The following is a 21173-nucleotide window of genomic DNA, read 5'->3' on the forward strand; positions in this document are numbered from 1 at the left end:
TCTTTCCGTACCGTCTTCCAGTCACTCTTTTCATTGATTGAGCTGACTTTGGCACATTCCACCTGGATGAGACAGGAGATAACTGTCTTGATGATGACGGCCCACTCCATGGAAACGTTGATTGTTTGTCTCTTTTATACATATTCATACTGTTCAATTGTAAAGGTCCTCACCTGTACCAGGTAGCTGTAGCGTTGATAGGTTACCTCTCCCACCTGTACCAGGTAGCTGTAGCATTGATAAGTTACCTCTCCCACCTGTACCAGGTAGCTGTAGCATTGATAAGTTACCTCTCCCACCTGTACCAGGTAGCTGTAGCGTTGATAGGTTACCTCTCCCACCTGTACCAGGTAGCTGTAGCATTGATAAGTTACCTCTCCCACCTGTACCAAGTAGCTGTAGCGTTGATAAGTTACCTCTCCCACCTGTACCAGGTAGCTGTAGCGTTGATAGGTTACCTCTCCCACCTGTACCAGGTAGCTGTAGCGTTGATAGGTTACCTCTCCCACCTGTACCAGGTAGCTGTAGCGTTGATAAGTTACCTCTCCCACCTGTACCAGGTAGCTGTAGCGTTGATAAGTTACCTCTCCCACCTGTACCAGGTAGCTGTAGCATTGATAAGTTACCTCTCCCACCTGTACCAGGTAGCTGTAGCGTTGATAGGTTACCTCTCCCACCTGTACCAGGTAGCTGTAGCGTTGATAGGTTACCTCTCCCACCTGTACCAGGTAGCTGTAGCGTTGATAGGTTACCTCTCCCACCTGTACCAGGTAGCTGTAGCATTGATAAGTTACCTCTCCCACCTGTACCAAGTAGCTGTAGCATTGATAAGTTACCTCTCCCACCTGTACCAGGTAGCTGTAGCGTTGATAGGTTACCTCTCCCACCTGTACCAGGTAGCTGTAGCGTTGATAGGTTACCTCTCCCACCTGTACCAGGTAGCTGTAGCGTTGATAAGTTACCTCTCCCACCTGTACCAGGTAGCTGTAGCGTTGATAAGTTACCTCTCCCACCTGTACCAGGTAGCTGTAGCATTGATAAGTTACCTCTCCCACCTGTACCAGGTAGCTGTAGCGTTGATAGGTTACCTCTCCCACCTGTACCAGGTAGCTGTAGCGTTGATAGGTTACCTCTCCCACCTGTACCAGGTAGCTGTAGCGTTGATAGGTTACCTCTCCCACCTGTACCAGGTAGCTGTAGCGTTGATAGGTTACCTCTCCCACCTGTACCAGGTAGCTGTAGCATTGATAAGTTACCTCTCCCACCTGTACCAGGTAGCTGTAGCGTTGATAAGTTACCTCTCCCACCTGTACCAGGTAGCTGTAGCATTGATAAGTTACCTCTCCCACCTGTACCAGGTAGCTGTAGCGTTGATAAGTTACCTCTCCCACCTGCACCAGGTAGATGTAGCGTTGATAGGTTACCTCTCCCACCTGTACCAGGTAGCTGTAGCGTTGATAAGTTACCTCTCCCACCTGTACCAGGTAACTGTAGCATTGACAATTCCTCTCCCACCTGTACCAGGTAGCTGTAGCATTGATAAGTTACCTCTCCCATCTGTACCAGGTAGCTGTAGGGAGGGGAGGGAGGGCAATGAAGTAGAGGTTCAATTACATTGCTGATGAATATACTGTAGATACATAGGCAGCACTGTATAGCATATCTTGTGGCGCACACATACAAGCAAACACATATGTTATACATGTACACATGCAACTTACATATGGGGTGGAAGCACAAAAAAGTACACTCCCATGTAAATGTCCATCTACTTCTTGGTGCAGATTCCCAGATCTTTGTAGGGATTGACTGACACTAGGAGCATACCAACGTAGGTCTGTGGGAAATGTATTAGAATGAACATTATGAGAGATGGATGCCTGTCTGCATGGGTGCAACAAGAATGTAGTGTGCTTGTTATCTACATGACCTTACAGAAAGTAAGGTAGCTCACCCTGTAGGTACAGCACAGCAGAGCAAAGTGCCAGTTCAATTAGGGGAGAAACACTGTTTTTCCCTGGCGTGTTGTGGTCTTGAGTTAGGGTGGCTTTCTGGCTGAGAGGAAGGCAATGGGATATCTCCGGAGTGTGTGTGTAGGCGATAGACTCACGGAAATTAGGTTCTGGTGAAAGTGTTTCCTCAAGTTGTCCAGGAAGGCACTCTCACTGGTGTAGGCATTCAGCATAACAAAATCCTGGATGTCCACGCGATCCCAGGCCGTAAGGGAGCCCTCCACGTCTCGAAGGTTACAGTGCTCCTCCAGGCTCTGACCAATCAGAGACAGGGTCCAGGACAGTTGCGTTGATATCTTATATACAAATGCCCCCAAAGCACAACATAAAAATACTGTCACAAATCCCATCAGGGCATGACAGTTGTAAACTAGTAACGACAACCAGATGGCAAATCATTTATCTGCTGTATTCTTTTCAGACAAAAAAAATACACAGTTTTTTATATTAGTGGCATGTTTTCACAGCAATAACTCAAGGAACCTTTCACTGCCAAAAGACTCATGTCCTGTCCCTCTGTGTTCTGTTTTCCTTGGAGTTATCTGCATCTGTCAGGTCTGAGGCCGTGCCACTCAGTGCTCATTGACACACAGATACAGGCAATCTTGCCTTAAACCAGTTAATTTCCTCTCAACGTGTCCTCCTCTCTTAGCCTCGCAAAGACGTCTGATCCCGCAAGTTTACATTAAACGCTACGCTTGCGGGATCAGGCGGCTTTGCGTAGCTACTCATCACTGGCGTGCGTGGGGGCCTTGACCACATCCCCTGCACATGACAGATAGGAGTTCAGTTCAGGCATTCCTATCTAATCTGCTTCCATGTTCCTCAAGGAGCAATCAGTCTCTTGTCACTGTTAACAGAGGATACAGACGTCCCCCTCCCCACACAAATATAGTGCAAACTCCACCCATTTACCCCAAAAGCAGGGTCAAAACACAGACCAACTCCAAAGCTGTTGCACTGAAATCAACTCTTAGAAATGCTAATAATGTTATCCCTATGACAGCATTAATAATGTGTAATTTACAATACTTTTGTGCTTCCATAATTTATATTCTGAACAGAAGCCACACTTTACTGTTATGAAAATCCAATTGTTGCTGAAGTTTCGTACCCCAAACAAATGAGCCCTTGGACCACAATATGCAGATCTGTTCTCCCTAATTACAGTGCTATTCCTATTTTATTTTAACAAAGGTGTTCAAAGTAATGCATTTCAAAGTCCCTACCGTGAATGGAAATCGTTGGTCTCAGACTGCTGTGAGCTCCAATCCCCTTTTATACTGAACTTCTGGGTTTATTTAAGAGAAAGGACCATATAGAAGGAAACATTGACATATTGCCCCCTCCATTTCCACCAATAGGAAGCCATCAATACACAAAAAAATGAGAGCGAAAGGAAGCAGACATGGTCTGTGTGTGTATAGGTGTGGAGTCATGTATTTATTAATGACTAAGTCTTACTTATGACATAAAGGTGAGAAACTGCTACATGTAACGTTACAGTAAAGACAATGATTACACTGTTCTATGGCTACTCTCCCTCTCCAAATACCTTTACACCAAATGACCCCTTTCTTGTCCTGTTCAGCAAAGCACTATATGGCAATCTCCCTCTGGACTCTTATTTTTTAGTGGAAACAGGGCTATTTTCAGCCTCTCTTACAGGAAAGCAACACTACCAGTCCCAGTTACCAGGTGGAAGATGGCCCAAGGGCACCAACACACAAGGCAATTCATCAATTTAGTTATTTACATTGTGCCTTCCTGATGCCATTTCCCTAGGGAAAGAATGAAGGACATGCTTCCCGCTGGGCAGACATGGGTTGAATCAACGTTGTTGCAACGTCATTTGTCAACCTATTGTAATGTGGAATCTACCTGGAAAAACCTTTGGATTTGAAAAAAATTATCAACCAGTTTTCATCTAATTTCAACCAGCATTGTAAACATTGAAATTAGGGTAAAAATACACTGACTTAATCTGACTAACAGGTTATTATATCAATCTAATTTCAACAATCATTTTTATTTTCTTTATATAACCTTTATTTAACTAGGCAATCATCAGAACTATGTAGAAGGCCAGCATCCCGGAGTCGCCGGGGTGTTTTGCGGGTACGATTAAATGAAGCTGCCAGTTAAGGACTTGTGAGGCGTCTGTTTCTCAAACTAGACACTCTAATGTACTTGTCCTCAACTTAACCCGATAAAAAGATGTACTCTCTCAGAGCTAAACTAAGCAAAAAAAGAAACGTCCTCTCACTGTCAACTGCGTTTATTTTCAGCAAACTTAACATGTGTAAATATTTGTATGAACATAACAATATTCAACAACTGAGACATGAACTGAACAAGTTCCACAGACGTGACTAACAGAAATGGAATAATGTGTCCCTGAACAAAATCAAAAGTAACACTCAGTATCTGGTGTGGCCACCAGCTGCATTAAGTACTGCAGTGCATCTCCTCCTCATGGACTACACCAGATTTGCCTGTTCTTGCTGTGAGATGTTACCCCACTCTTCCACCAAGGCACCTGCAACTTCCTGGACATTTCTGGGGGGAATGGGCCCAGCCCTCACCCTCCGATCCAACAGGTCCCAGGCGTGCTCAATGAGATTGAGATCCGGGCTCTTCGCTGACCATGGCAGAACACTGACATTCCTGCCTTGCAGGAAATCACACACAGAACGAGCAGTTTGGCTGGTGGCATTGTCATGCTGGAGGGTCATGTCAAGATGAGACTGTAGGAAGGGTGCCACATGAGGGAGGAGGATGTCTTCCCTGTAACGCACAGCGTTGAGATTGCATGCATTGACAAGAAGCTCAGTCTGATGATGCTGTGACACACTGCCTCAGACCAAGACAGACCCTCCACCTCCAAATCGATCCCGCTCCAGAGTGCAGGCCTCGGTGTAACGCTCATTCCTTTGTTGATAAACACAAATCCGACCATCACCCCCGGTGAGATAAAACCGCTACTCGTCAGCGAAGAGCACTTTTTGCCAGTCCTGTCTGGTCCAGCAACGGTGGGTTTGTGCCCATAGGCGAAGTTGTTGCCGGTGATGTCTGGTGAGGACCTGCCTTACAACAGGCCTACAAGTCCAGCGTCTCTCAGCCTAATGTGGACAGTCTGAGCACTGATGGAGGGATTGTGCGTTCCTGGTGTAACTCGGGCTGTTGTTGCCATCCTGTACTTGTCCCGCAGGAGTGATGTTCGGATGTACCGATCCTGTGCAGGTGTTGTTACACGTGGTCTGCCACTGCGAGGACGATCGGCTGTCCGCGCTGTCTCCCTGTAGCGCTGTCTTAGGCGTCTCACAGTACAGACATTGCAATTTATTGCTCTGGCCACATCTGCAGTCCTCATGCCTCCTTGCAGCATGCATAAGGCACGTTCACGCAGATGAGCAGGGACCCTGGGCATCTTTCTTTTGGTGTTTTTCAGAGTCAGTAGAAAGGCCTCTTTAGTGTCCTAAGTTTTCATAACTGTGACCTTAAGACAGTAACAGCTTACAGACGGTAGGAAATTAACAACCGTTCCACCGGTGCATGTTCATTAATTGTTTATGGTTCATTGAACAAGCATTGGAAACAGTGTTTAAACCTTTTACAGTGCAGATCTGTGAAGTTATTTGGATTTTTACAAATTATCTTTGAAAGACAGGGTCCTGAACATTTCTTTTTTTGCTGAGTTTATATGTATCTTCTAAGCTACAGTGAATAGTTTACTATAGGAGCTGTGTGGTAAACGTAGGGGCATGATTTGAAAGCTCATGGTCCCAAGGCTCACACCCAGACCTCCACCATGCTACCAGAAGACATAGAATTCTAAAGCTGCTTAAAACACTGGCCCTCCAGGATGTATTTCTGAGAACACAGGGGGGCAGAGAAGTGCAAAAAAACGTTTTCAATCCACCACTCTAAGAAAAAAAAAAACCTTCCTCTTCCAACCCCCATTCTCCCACCCTCTACCTGGCACAGCAACCTGTCACATCTTACATGGTTGCCAGCTCTGCAACACTGAAAACCTATTTTATTCAATTCTATAGTACTTTTTCCCCTGAACTGCAAGAAAGGCTCTTTCAATGTTCTGTAATGTTGAGAAAACATCCATTAAAAGATGCCCCTCCAATCCATCTTGTATGTGAAAAGCATTTTTGGTCATGTGAATAAGAAGATGGAAACCTTTTTAAAGAGCAGTCTACAATCCAGTTCACACATTCAGCCAGTATGTCTATTCAGTAATTATTCATTAGAAAACATTCAACGCCACAGTCAATTTCACACTCAGCAGTCAAAACACAAAAGAGTTTTGGCCTACTTACTGCAAGCAGGGTAATGCTGAGGGGAACGACAGAGCAAGAGAAAGCACAACAGGGGGTGTGGGTGACGGTTGGGTGATGGGGGGGGGTGTAATCTTCTAATATGTGAACCCCAAAAGCAAGTATTTATATGTCAAGGAACAGACTATAAAGGAGAAGTAATGGTCTCAGACTTACTGAGCTATGACACCTATAGTTATCATGAGGAACAAAACAATATAACATATTTTTTAGTCTTCTGATTTCATTACTACTGAATTGTTATTCCGATCCTCAAGGAATGTGGGTAACTGGGTTAGGGATGTGGAAGAGGTGGGGGGTTGATTTCTCCCACCTTTGAGCTACTATTTATTTTGCACTCCCCTCCCCTCCAGAATCCCTCCCTCCGATCTCCTCCCAGCCCAGCATCATGTTAAACCAATGAGACAGGTGAACAACATCACTGAAGGCACCCCATTTCAGATGTCAGAATCAATCTGACAAAACAGGAGGCGATGGGGATCAAACCTCCCTTTCTCCCTTCCTAAGCATAAACAAGGGAACTGGACCCTTCTTATCCACATTGAAAGTGAAAATGTCTTGAAATTCCATTCTCTCGCTCTGTGCGCGAGTACACGCATACATGCTTGTGTGAGATAAAGTTTCTCTTTGCACTTGTGTTTGACACACTCTTAATTGCTGTAAATGGAAGGACCATTAAATTATACACATTAATGGAACCTAATGGTAATGGCAAACAGGAGAGAGTGACATCTTTTCAAAAAGTCTGAAACAGGTGATAACTCACACAAAGAATAGAGAGAGAGAGAGAGATGTAGAGAGAGAGAGAGAGAGGGATGTGGAGAGAGAAATAGAGAGAGAGAGAGAGAGGGATGTGGAGAAGTGTGTATATATATATATATATATCTGCTAGGATACCATGGCCAAATGCATACAGCTGATGGCAATACAATAACATGATTCTAAAACGCAATCATTTAGGTTAAATGCAATTTCACTGAGCTATAGTATTGAAATGCAGCTTGGTTTGTTTATCTGAAAAAGTGTTATTTTTGTGTATAAAATGTGGCTGTTTGATATAGAAATTTCATTAAAAAGTATGACAATGCACTGATAGAGCATTTCATTGGAGGAGTCAAATAATTTCAAAAGTTTGGTAACACTCAAATGTAGAGATAGTGGAGAAGGTTATTGGAGATATTGAAAAATAGACCAACATGCATTGAAAGTCAAATGACATACCTTTGAGTACATGTACAGTTGAAGTCTTAAGCTTACATACACTTAGGTTGGGATCATTAAAACTCGTTTTTCAACCACTCCACAAATTTCTTGTTAACAAACTATAGTTTTGGCAAGTCGGCTAGGACATCTACTTTGTACATGACACAAGTAATTTTTCCAACAATTGTTTACAGAGATTATTTCACTTATAATTCACTGTATCACAATTCTAGTGGGTCAGAAGTTTACATACACTAAATTGACTCTGCTTTAAACAGTTTGGAAAATTCCAGAAAATTATGTCATGGCTTTAGAAGCATCTGATAGGCTAATTGACATCATTTGAGTCAATTGGAGGTGTACCTGTGGATGTATTTCAACGACTATCTTCAAACTCAGTGCCTCTTCGCTTGACATCATGGTTAAATCAAAAGAAATCAGCCAAGACCTCAGAAAAGAAATTGTAGACCTCCACAAGTCTGGTTCATCCTTAGGAGCAATTTCCAAACGCCTGAAGGTACCACGTTCATCTGTACAAACAATAGTACGCAAGTATAAACACCATGGGACCACGCAGCCGTCATACCACTCAGGAAGGAGACGCGTTCTGTCTCCTAGAGATGAACGTACTTTGGTGCGAAAAGTGCAAATCAATCCTAGAACAACAGCAAAGGACCTTGTGAAGATGCTGGAGGAAATAGGTACAAATGTATCTATATCCACAGTAAAACAAGTCCTTTTATATAGACATAACCTGAAAGTCCGCTCAGCAAGGAAGAAGCCACTGCTCCAAAACCGCCATAAAAAAAGCCAGACTACGGTTTGCAACTGCACATGGGGACAAAAATCTTACTTTTTGGAGAAATGTCCTCTGGTCTGATGAAACAAAAATAGAACTGTTTGTTTCATAATGACCATCATTATGTTTGGAGGAAAAAGGGGGAAAACACCCTCCCAAGCTGAAGAACACCATCCCAACCGTGAAGCATGGGGGTGGCAGCATCATGTTATTGGGGTGCTTTGCTGCAGGAGGGACTGGTGCACTTCACAAAATAGATGACATCATGAGGAATGGAAATTATGTGGATATATTGAAGCAACATCTCAAGACATCAGTCAGGAAGTTAAAGCTTGGTTGCAAATGGGTCTTCGAAATGGACAATGACCCCAAGCATACTTCCAAAGTTGTGGCAAAATTGCTTAAGGACAACAAAGTCAAGGTATTGGAGTGGCCATCACAAAGCCCTGACCTCAATCTTTTAGAAAATGTGTGGGCAGAACTGAAAAAGCATGTGCGACCCAGGAGACCTACAAACCTTACTCAGTTACACCAGCCCTGTCAGGAGGAATGGGCTAAAATGAACCCAACGTATTGCTCGAAGCTTGTGGAAGGCTACCCAAAACGTTTGACCCAAGTTACACTAATTAAAGGCAATGCTACCAAATACTAATTGAGTGCATGTAAACTTCTGACCGACTGGGAATGTGATGAAAGAAATAAAAGCTGAAATAAATGATTCCTTCTACTATTATTTTGACATTTCACATTCTTAAAATAAAGTGGTGACTGGCCTAAAACAGGGATTTTTTACTAGGATTAAATGTCAGGAATTGTGAAAAAGTTTAAATGTATTTGGCTAAGGTGTATGTAAACTTCCGACTTCAACTGTACATGGTTTTATATAATGTGAGCATTCTTCTGGTCAGGTTGTTCTGACCAGTCCAGTCCAGGTCGATAGAAGCTGAATCAGATCTGGATAGACCAGAGAAGGAGAAGGGCAGCTCAGCTGTGTGTTAAGGGATGCTTGCTGAGAAGTGGGAGCCTGATACAAGGGCGAGAGCAGCTCCATAAATGTTACATTAGGACACACATCCTTACCTATAGCACCTGGATTTATGGACATCCCATAATGCAACAGCCCTTGCAAACTGGCTGTCATGGTGTCCTAATTTTCTTCTTCTGTTTTTTCGCCTGTAATGTTCTGCAGAGAGAACTAGACAGAATGCCTAGCAGACAGACAAATCCCCAATGTGATAAAATATTATTGCAATATACATATAATCATACTCTGGGTAGTAAAAAGGCATAAACTGTCATTCTAACACTTCTCTGGCTGGAACTATTGAAAGTAAGCTTAAGGTTATCATATAGGCTACATCAGAATGATAATAATCCACACAATATACAGTTGCCTAATCATGTTCTGCTGTCAGGTGGAGGGGAGGGGCAAGTTGCACAACTGTGTTGGAGTGTGTTGGCATTATTCATTTATGGGAAATGCTTGTTCTGATGTACTTGTAAGAGTTGTTTGGAAGGGGGAGAATGCGCATTCCATTAATTGACAATGCACAAAGTATTCAAATACGGGGATTCGAGAGGAGGGCCTAGGCCAGGGTTCCCCAACTGAATTTGGCTAGCGGGTGGTTTTATTTGCCCCCCCAAATTTTCTCGGCAAAAAAAAAAAAAAACACACCAGGAAATCAGCTACAATTGAAATCTGTTCCCAAGTATTCCCAATCCCATCCATAATAGAGAGACAGGTGATCAAAAACAAACGTAAGCAATGTTTGAAAGTATTATGTTTTAGTCCAACGTGATATCTGTTTGGGCTTTTTGCGGTCAATTTGCAGTCTACAAACTGTTTAACGCCCTTCCCTTAAAATGACCATAATTCCCACATGTCTATGTTGTTGTCTGCTTTCACTGGTGTTTATTTCACTGCTATCATTGAGCCTGGAAACTGACGTTACTGCCTCTCCTCTCTGCGCCTCCTCGACCACCTTCCCGCTGCAGCTCATCAAATCGCGCGGGCAAGCGCGCCGGATCAAAATTGGAACCAGACAGTGGTGCTGATGAACAGCTCCTTGCCAGAGTGGACAAACTGGACAGGCAGTCGGTGACAGAAGAGAGAGTTTTAAAACGGGTTGGAAGGTTAATGAAAGGACTCAAACTCAGCGTTGATTCGTTCAGAACAGGTTAGCAAGGGGTTGTTTACATAGTTGTTTTTACATTTCATATAACGTGTCTGATATCTAGCTAGCTAAGTTAGCTGTCAAAGTAAATACATGTCTCATACTAGCATTGGGAGCTAGATTGAAACGAGCTACTGTAGCTAGCTAGTTAGACAGTCAGGTATGGGTCTGGTAACTAACGTTAGTTGAAACAGCTACGTAGCTACTTGTGTAAATGTAAAGCTAGCATTGTCACTGTGGTTAGCTACCTAGCTGTTGGCTGGCAGTGTGCTAGGTTTGTCAACTAAGGTTAGCTAACTGACTATTTATTTTGTAGGAGATGATACCATCGCGCCAGATGATACCACCGCGCCAGCATGACAGCGATTTTCAGAAATTCAGAAAGTAACGTTAACGTTAATCATTCATCACACCTCATCACAGGATGTCATGTAAAGCTAGATAATGATACTTCACCAGGTTGTCACGGGTCTGAATTAACTCTGAAAAGCTTGGCAGGCAAACCTTCAAGTTATGGTTTGCAAGGGGTCTCTCTCTCTCTTTCTCTCATATATATATATATATATCTTTAACTTTCACACTCTCTCACTCCGCCCTTCTCTCTCTCTCTCTCTCTCTCTCTCTCTCTCTCTCTCTCTCTATCTCTCTCTCTCTCTCTGTGTCTACAAATATGCACACACAAAAAAGCATTACAATTAATCATTTTAGGTCTGAATAGATATGTCAGAGCCCATCAGCTCTGTTTTCTGTCCCACTATTGGGGCAAGGGGAGGGGGGTCTATCCCTGGGTGTCTGGTGCTGGGGACTTGGGAGGGGTGGCCTCAAAATAGATAACAAGGGGACACTGCTTGTAGAAACCCTTGGGGGAGGACTTGCTTGACTGCCTGTCTAATTTGTACTGGTAAGCAAAGGTGGTGGACACATCTTTCACACGTCGAACACTTCTTCCAACAGCGGAGAAAGTAAAGAGAGTAAAGAACAACTTTTCTCCTCGTCAATCAGAGCTTAGCTACCTCAGCGACATAATTGCTCAGTGAACTGGACCTGCTTGTCTATAGCCTTCTCATTGTGTTTATTTGGAGTTCCCCTAGCGACATTGTTGACAGTGAAGAAGGGATTTTTACTTCAGAAGGAATCATTTTTTTGTGCTTATCTGAATTGAGGGGTATTCTTTGTGACACTGTTACATGGATGTTTCCCTCAAAAAGGTTTGTGTTTTTTCAGATTTTATGTGAAGTTACCTTTGAAGCAACCAAGTTTGGAGATTTCTTTCAGCCAAATTGTAATTGAATTAACTACAGTAATATTTTTCATGCTGGATACTCTGTTCCCACAGTAATGTAACTTTATTGTGATGTTCTCACTGTAGGCTAATTTCTTATGTTTCTTAACTAGTTTCTTATCTTATAGCCTATGACTCATTGATTGAAAACCAGAACAGCTCTTCAGTCTACTTACAATGGAGTTAATTCAAGACATTGGCTAAAACCTGACTGTAAAATGAACCACAATCAAACTTGTAATTGTATTACTACTACAGCTTATAGACTGGGTTTTTACATTATAGAACTTATAGTTAACCATTCCCTTTCTGGTTTGTGGGCATGACATTGACCACACAGGGTCTCCAAGCAACACTTTGTTTTTATCATCTGACGAAACATAAGAATGGGCCAGTTCATTTTTGCACTGCCAAGTTCACCAGGTGGGTGGAGATCTCATTTAAGGACCAATGGAATGGTCTAAAATGTGTAAACTCCACCCACCCGGGGCACCAAGCCATGCAAAATGAATTCACCCAATCTGCCTACTGATAACAATGTGTGGGTGGAGCTGAAATGCTATGTTTGTAACTGTGAGAAAGAAGATTGCCAGTAAAATACTAACTATTGTCATCTAAGCTAACCAAATGTAAGGTCAGACTGAAATATGCTTTAGAAAGGCAGGAGCATGCATGTTATTTTAATGTCTGTTTAGAAGAGTCAACAGCATTAAGCCGGCTTTCCAGGCTCTCCTGCACTAGAGCGGTTGGCTGTAGTGCAGAGGGTCTGGTGTTGACAGAGAGGCAGATGGTTCTCGTTTAACTCCCTTGTCAATTAGCTGTCACTCAATCAGATTAATGCAGGCTCTGGTCATCTTGGGGGTGGAGTGTAGGGAACAGCCCTCTGGAAACAATAGAGCCAGGTGCCACAGGGCTGGGGACTGTCATTTGAATAACTAATCATTATTCAATGGCCAGACCAACTGTTGCAGACAATGTGCACAGTGTACCCGACCCTACTCCACACTTTGGATATTGTGGGGGTGCCCCTGTGTATTTGTGATTCAGCCCAGTCCACCTGGTCATGCTGCTGCTCCAGTTTCAACTGTTCTGCCTGCGGCTATGGAACCCTGACCTGTTCACCAGCCCTGCTGTTTTTGACTCTCTCTCTCTACCGCACCTGCTGTCTCTAACTCTGAATGATCGGCTATGAAAAGTCAACTGATATTTACTCCTGAGGTGCTGACCTGTTGCACCGTCTACAACCACTGTGATTATTATTATTTGATTCTGCTCGTCATCTATGATCGTTTGAACATCTTGGCCATGTTCTGTTATAATCTCCACCCGGCACAGCCAGAAGAGGACTTGCCACCCCTCAGAGCCTGGTTCCTCTCTAGGTTTCTTCTTGGGATCCTGCCTTTCTAGGGAGTTTTTCCTAGCCACTGTGCTTCAACATCTGCATTGCTTGCTGTTTGGGGTTTTAGGCTGGGTTTCTGTACAGCTTTTTGTGACATCGGCTGATGTAAAAAGCGCTTGATAAATACATTTAATTTATTAAATGGAGATGTGGCCACCGGATGTAACATTGCATTATTTTTTTGAGTATCTGGAACTGGAAAGTAACAGTCATTGAAATAAAAGGGTCAGTTGTGCAAATAGAGTTTGTAAAACTCTGTCCAAAAAGAAACTGAATCAGATTAGACATGCTATTCATGGGTTGCACCTTCGTCACTCGTCCGTGTCAACATTCTACCGATGCCGCAGCATATTGATGTCCGACGGAAGGTTAATGCTCAGTCTTTCTGAACGGGGGCTAGTGAATGTTTCGTCAAAATTACACTATAGTGGACTGGAAATACAATGACATTGCTAAAGTAGACACATAATTAGTAGAAAACAACATTGCCATCATTATGTTGTCATCAAGTTTACTTCAGAGAGATGGCAATGTTGCTGGCCGTGAGCTAGCAAGGTTTGACAGAAATAGCTAACAATGGTAACATTAGCTAGCTCAAATGTTGGTGCTCTCCCCTCAATCTTAGATAGCTAATTAAAGTTATACTGCATCTAAAGTAAATCTGGTGACGTAGCAAAGATGACAAAAGCTTGTCCTACTAAATAATCTTGACTCCTTTTCTAATGCCATCGTGCTTCCAAGACATGGTAATGCACTTTAGACAGTCTTCATCAGCACCTATTGTCACTGCATTGAGTAGAATGCTCAGCTGGGCATCAGTCCTAAAATTAACATTCAAAACAATTTTGTGATGAAACATGGAATCCATGAATTCAGTTTCAGTAACTCAGGTCCCTTACAGTAGATGTTGAGCAGCTCCTTTGTCTGTCGCTCAGGCTGCTGACCACTGAGCTGTCCCAGCAGAGTGAGGAGCTGCCAGGGGACCTGCAGTCTCTATCCTGGCTCACCACCGTGGACGTACACAGGCTGCAGCAGATGGCCACAGGCAGACTGGCCTTCAACAACACAGAACCCCAGAGCAACCCACTGGAGCTTCACCCAGGTTCAGACCAGCACAGAAACATGAATACAGCACTAGGACATGACACCATTGTCCCTCCCCATAGCAACATGCAGAACAGTTATATTGGAATGAACTACATCAACAATCAAAATGGAAATGTAAGTACTCCAAAACCTTTCGTTTTTTTTGTTTTGTATTTGTGTTTGTCTTTGTTATTTTTAATCATCCATGTTCTTCCCTTCATATGAGTCTTTATCTTTCAGATGACAGGAGGGTACCCAGGAAGTGGTATGCCTGCCTCAGAATACCAGTCCTCCCCAGCCCACTACTACCACTCCCCCCAGCAGGCCTATAGCCCAGCTCAGGCTGTCCAACAGGTAACATCCACAGAAATGTTAAGAAATGTTTCTGAACTCTAATGAACATAAGAGTTTATGACAGAGTGATGCATATAGTATTTCTCTGTATCTCTCTATAATTCGTGATTAATGCAAGGAGGGCCTAATAAGTTTATTGGTTTCATTTTTCCCAGCATTCCCCCAGGAGCCTGTATAACAGCCCCTCCTACCATAGCCAAAACCTGTATGAGCAGCAAGCAGCAGGCATGAGCATCACCAACCCCCACAGCAACCAGGATCTCCTACAAGAACCTAATTCCTTCCCCAAACCTATCTACTCCTACAGGTAGGACACACTAGCACATTAACTTGGTCAGTTTACATGACATTTAATCGGTACAGTTTTAACACAGTTCGTAAAGGACCTATCAAAAAAGAAGACACAATTAGAACTGAGCAAAAATGAAAATGGATGATATTTGACTGTTTTTGCCAGCTGCCTGATTGCTATGGCTCTGAAGAACAGCCGGACAGGCAGCCTCCCTGTCAGTGAGATCTACGGCTTCATGAAGGAGCACTTCCCTTACTTCAAGGTGAGGAGCAGGGAGATGCCTCTTTACACACATGAGATTATCTGGGCTCATGGAAGTTTGGGAACATCGGCAACAATGTTTTTATCAGTATGTGTTTAACTGATGGTCTACCTTACAGACGGCGCCTGACGGCTGGAAGAACTCTGTGAGACACAACCTGTCTCTGAACAAGTGCTTTCAAAAGGAAGAGAACAAGCAGGGAGGCTCCTCCTCCACTCGTAAGGGCTGTCTGTGGGCCCTCAACCCAGCCAAGATCAACAAGATGGAGGAAGAGATGCAGAAGTGGAAACGCAAGGACCTGACTGCCATCCGCCGCAGCATGGCCAACCCAGGTGAGGATGGTAGAGCAGATGAGAAAAGACTAGCCATATTGTGGCAATTAGCCATTCTAATGAAAAAACAGCACATAATGTGTCACGCCCTGACCATAGTTTACTTTGTATTTTCTATGTTTTGATTGGTCAGGGTGTGATCTGAGTGGGCATTCTATGTTTCATGTCTTGTTTGTCTATTTCTATGTTCAGCCTGATATGGTTCTCAGTCAGAGGCAGGTGTTCGTCATTGTCTCTGATTGGGAACCATATTTAGGTAGCCTGGGGTTCACTGTGTGTTTGTGGGTGATTGTTCCTGTCTATGTGTTTTTTCACCAGATAGGCTGTTTTAGGTTTTCGTTACGTTCATCACGTTCTTTATTTTGTAGTGTTTGCATTGATTCGTGTTTTACGTTTGTTCATTAAAACATGAATCGCAATCGACACGCTGCATTTTGGTCCGACTCTCCTTCTCACGAAGAAGACCGTTACAGAATCACCCACCACCAACGGACCAAGCAGCGTGTCAACAGGCAGGAGCAGCGCGAGGAGAAGCGCAATAAGGATTTCTGGACATGGGAGGAAATCCTCGACGGGAGAGGACCCTGGGCTAAACCAGGGGAGTGTAGCCGCACTAAGGTGCAGCGGGAGAAGAAACAACAGGAACAGCCCAAGGAGGAGTACAGTATGGAGTATACTACTTGGGAGGAGATCGACAGGTGGGCGGCCGACCCAGGGAGAGTGCCGGAGCCCGCCTGGGATTCGCTGGAGCAGTGCGAGGAAGGTTACCGAAGAATGGAGGCGGTGAAAGCAGAGAGGCGCTGGTATGAGAAGGCAGCACGGCGACGCGGATGGAAGCCTGAGAGGCAGCCCCAAAAATGTCTTGGGGGGGGGCTAACAGGGAGTATGGCTATGCCAGGTAGGAGACCTGGGCAGACTCCCTGTGCTTACCGGGGGGCTAGAGAGACCGGACAGGCACCGTGTTATGCAGTGGTGCGCACGGTGTCTCCAGTGCGGGTGCATAGCCCGGTGCGGTATATTCCAGCTCCACGTGTCTGCCGGGCTAGATTGAGCGTCGAGCCTAATGCCATGAAGCCGGCTCTACGCAGCTGGTCCCCAGTGCGTCTCCTTGGGCCGGTTTACATGGCACCAGCCTTGCGCTCGGTGTCTCCGGTTCGCCTGCATAGTCCAGTGCGGGCTATTCCACCTCGCCGCACTGGCAGGGCGACCGTGAGTATTCAACCAGGTAAGGTTGGGCAGGCTCGGTGCTCAAGAGCTCCAGTGCGCCTGCACGGTCCGGTTTTTCCAGTACCACCTCCACACCCCAGCCCTCCGGTAGCAGCTCACCGCACCAGGCTTCCTGTGCGTGTCCTCGGCCCAGTACCACCAGTGCCAGCACCACGCATCAGGCCTACAGTGCGCCTCGCCTGTCCAGTGCTGTCGGAGCCCTCCTCCTCTCCAGCGCTGTCGGAGTCTCCCGCCTGTTTAGCGCTGTTAGAGCCTTCCTTCTCTACAGCGCTGCCGGAGTCTCCCGCCTGTTCAGAACTGCCAGTTAGCATAGAGCTGCCAGTTAGCATAGAGCTGCCAGTTAGCATAGAGCTGCCAGTTAGCATAGAGCTGCCAGTTAGCATAGAGCTGCCAGTCTGCAAGGAGCTGCCAGTCTGCAAGGAGCTGCCAGTCTGCATAGAGCTGCCAGTCTGCAAGGAGCTGCCAGTCTGCAAGGAGCCGCCAGAGCTGCCAGTCTGCAGGATGCCGCCAAAGCTGCCAGTCTGCAAGGAGCCGCCAGAGCTGCCAGTCTGCAAGGAGCCGCCAGAGCTGCCAGTCTGCAAGGAGCCGCCAGAGCTGCCAGTCTGCATGGAGCAGCCAGGGCCGCCAGTCAGCATGGAGCAGCCAGGGCCGCCAGTCAGCATGGAGCAGCCAGGGCCGCCAGTCAGCATGGAGCAGCCAGGGCCGCCAGTCAGCATGGAGCAGCCAGTCAGCATGGAGCAGCCAGTCAGCATGGAGCAGCCAGTCAGCATGGAGCAGCCAGAGCAGCCAGTCAGCATGGAGCAGCCAGAGCAGCCAGTCAGCATGGAGCAGCCAGAGCAGCCAGTCAGCATGGAGCAGCCAGAGCTGCCAGTCAGCATGGAGCAGCCAGTCAGCATGGAGCAGCCAGAGCTGCCAGTCATCATGGAGCAGCCAGTCAGCATGGAGCAGCCAGAGCTGCCAGTCGACCAGACTCTCCCAGATCTGCCAGTCGACCAGACTCTCCCAGATCTGCCAGTCGACCAGACTCTTCCAGATCTGCCAGTCGACCAGACTCTTCTAGATCTGCCAGTCGACCAGACTCTCCCAGATCTGCCAGTCGACCAGACTCTTCCAGATCTGCCAGTCGACCAGACTCTTCCAGATCTGCCAGTCGACCAGACTCTTCCAGATCTGCCAGTCGACCAGACTCTTCCAGATCTGCCAGTCGACCAGACTCTTCCGGATCTGCCAGTCGACCAGACTCTTCCGGATCTGCCAGTCGACCAGACTCTTCCGGATCTGCCAGTCGACCAGACTCTTCCGGATCTGCCAGTCGACCAGACTCTTCCGGATCTGCCAGTCGACCAGACTCTTCCGGATCTGCCAGTCGACCAGACTCTTCCGGATCCGCCAGTCGACCAGACTCTTCCGGATCCGCCAGTCAGCCAGGATCTTCCGGATCCGCCAGTCAGCCAGGATCTTCCGGATCCGCCAGTCAGCCAGGATCTTCCGGATCCGCCAGTCAGCCAGGATCTTCCAGAACCGCCAGCCAGCCAGGATCTGCCGGATCCAACCACCTGCCTGAGCTTCCTCTCAGTGCTGAGCTTCTTCTCAGTGCTGAGCTTCCTCTCAGGGCTGAGCTACCCATCTGTCCCGAGTTACCTCTGTCCCGAGCTGTCCCTCTGTCCCATGTTATCATTGTGGTGGGTAACCTATTTAGGGACGTTTAGGAGGGGGATTAAAACTGTCATGGAGTGGGGTCCACGTCCAGCGCCAGAGCCGCCACCGCGGACAGATGCCCACCCAGACCCTCCCCTATAGGTTCAGGTTTTGCGGCCGGAGTCCGCACCTTGGGGGGGGGGTACTGTCACGCCCTGACCATAGTTTACTTTGTATTTTCTATGTTTTGATTGGTCAGGGTGTGATCTGAGTGGGCATTCTATGTTTCATGTCTTGTTTGTCTATTTCTATGTTCAGCCTGATATGGTTCTCAGTCAGAGGCAGGTGTTCGTCATTGTCTCTGATTGGGAACCATATTTAGGTAGCCTGGGGTTCACTGTGTGTTTGTGGGTGATTGTTCCTGTCTATGTGTTTTTTCACCAGATAGGCTGTTTTAGGTTTTCGTTACGTTCATCACGTTCTTTATTTTGTAGTGTTTGCATTGATTCGTGTTTTACGTTTGTTCATTAAAACATGAATCGCAATCGACACGCTGCATTTTGGTCCGACTCTCCTTCTCACGAAGAAGACCGTTACATAATGCTTATGTACACTGAGTGTACAAAACATTAATGACACCTTCCTAATATTGAGTTGCACCCCCTTTTTCCCTAAGAGCAGCCTCAATTCGACGGGGCATGGACTCTACATGGTGTGAAAAGAAACCCACAGGGATGCTGGCCCATGTTGACTCCAGTGCTTCCCACAGTTCTGTCAAGTTGGCTGGATGTCCTTTGGGTGGTGGACCATTCTTGATACACACGGGAAACTGCTGAGCGTGTAAAACCCAGCTGCGTTGCACTTTTTGACACACGCCTGTGCACCTGGCACCTACTACCATTCCCCATTCAAAGGCACTAAAATATTTTGTTTAGCCCATTCACCCTCTGAATGTCACACATACACAAGATTTGTCTCAATTGTCTCAAGGCTTAAAAATCCTTCTTTAACCTGTCTCATCGCCTTCATCTACACTGATTGAAGTGGATTTAACAAGTGACATCAATAAGGGATCATATCTTTCACCGGGATTCAGCTGGTCAGTCTATGTCATGTAAAGAGCAGGTGTTCCTAATGTTTTGTACACTCAGTGTAAGCTCATTGTTTACTGCTAATGTTCATGTCTCTCAGATGAGCTGGACAGGCTGATCACAGACCGACCGGACGGCTGTCGGAGGAACCCTTGTGACCCCAGGATGACGTGTCTCCCTTCTAGCCCCTGTGGTTCCCCTCTGTCTGGGCTTCTGCAGACATCCCTCCCCTTCCATCTCCAGGCCCAGAATCCCACCATGCTAGGAGACCCCAGCTCCCCTGTTCCCGCCCGGACCCCTCCCCTCCACGCGGTCCCAGACTACTCCCACACCCCCTTCATCCAGCAGCAGCCCTACAGACAAGCCAACAGCCACAGTCTGTACAGCCTCCACCCTGACGTCACAGCAGATGTGGACGCTCTGGACCCTAGTATCATGGAGTTTGCCGGTGGGTTATTATGAATATCGGAGGGATATTACTGTATGTTTAAAATGAATAATGGCATATTTGTTGAACACCTTTATCAAAACAGATAGTCTTGAACATAACTGTTTTAATCCAAGGATGATTTGGTTAATGATCTGTTTTAACGGGTTATAATGTGTTTGTTTCTGTCTCTCAGGGAGCCTATGGGAGGGGGTGAGAGAGGAGGGCTTCAGCCTGGAGAGTATGTTTAACCACTCTCCTCTGTGCCTGTCTGACTCTGAGCTGCCTGGCCACACCACTGGACAGCCCCTGGTGGACCTACAGGTTTCAGGGCTGTACACCACCCTGGACCCGGCACCTGCTGTCCCCTTCTAGTACATCACCACCACAGAGGCCGCCCTGCTCTGACTGACTGTGAAACACTGATATATAGTGTATTAAACACTGATATACACCAAGACAGACCACTACTGTTGAACCTGCATGTCCCCACACCTACTGTATGAGAATCCTGAACATTATCCCACCTGACAGGATGTCTTGCCTCTTTCATGTCAATCAGAGATTTTTTTTTTTTTACTGATTCCTGTTTCTCCACCAAAGCACTTAAGAAGCACCCAAATCAGCTAGCATAGACGTGTTTGATTGGGCCTGTCAGAGTTTTAGAGTGATGAGGATACAGTGTTTTTGTGTGTGTAATGGTTTAGAGGTAAAATGCAATGCCACTTTATTTTTACAAGAGCTGGAGTCAATGTTGTGACGGTTGTCTTCTGTGAAGATATGTAAAAGATTGTCGGGGAAACTCATCTGTCATCTATTTCTTGTGGAGGAAAAGTCTTTACTAGCTTGTGCAAACAATCATTTTTTTGTTACCAGATTTGATTGTGGTTTTTTAGCTCAATAGTTTCTTTGTAGTACTAAAGTCCTGCTAGGCAGGCATTATCTCAAGAGTTTTCTGTTTTGTTCATTTGTATTTATTTACTTTGCTCTGTGTAAACTGTCTAACATGACTCTTAAAGCCATGCCTTACAACAATAATTGTATATTGTAATATAGAGGACTTTAACATGTTAATGTATTTTAGAAATACTAAACATTTTTAACTTAAGATTATTTATGTAAAGGTATTACAGACATGTTAAAAGCCTTAGCAGATTCACCTGTTTTAAACTGACAATAGACTCCTGTGCCTACAAGGTGTTTCTCTAACTGTAAACATTTTCAGAATAAATATTTTCAGATGCCA

The 21173-nt window shown here is 45.6% G+C and overlaps 1 protein-coding gene across 2 annotated transcripts; it reads left to right on the top strand.

Annotated features, from left to right (window-relative positions):
* Window positions 1-10329: 10329 nt before the first annotated feature.
* On the top strand, window positions 10330-21173 carry LOC110537185 (forkhead box protein N4). 2 transcript variants are annotated; one of them, XM_021623029.3, is made up of 9 exons: window positions 10330-10540; window positions 10854-10921; window positions 14154-14439; window positions 14545-14658; window positions 14814-14965; window positions 15116-15212; window positions 15331-15544; window positions 19601-19948; window positions 20124-21173. In XM_021623029.3, the coding sequence occupies exons 2-9, from the start codon at window positions 10857-10859 to the stop codon at window positions 20300-20302; spliced, it is 1455 nt and encodes a 484-aa protein (XP_021478704.3). In that variant the 5' UTR covers window positions 10330-10540; window positions 10854-10856; the 3' UTR covers window positions 20303-21173. The 2 variants fall into 2 exon arrangements, with proteins under 2 accessions (XP_021478704.3, XP_021478705.3); XM_021623030.3 differs by lacking the exons at window positions 10330-10540; window positions 10854-10921 and adding an exon at window positions 11375-11745.

This window comes from Oncorhynchus mykiss, chromosome 12, assembly GCF_057628025.1.
Source record: "Oncorhynchus mykiss isolate SJ-2025 chromosome 12, ASM5762802v1, whole genome shotgun sequence".
NCBI classification, from domain to species: Eukaryota; Metazoa; Chordata; class Actinopteri; order Salmoniformes; family Salmonidae; genus Oncorhynchus; species Oncorhynchus mykiss.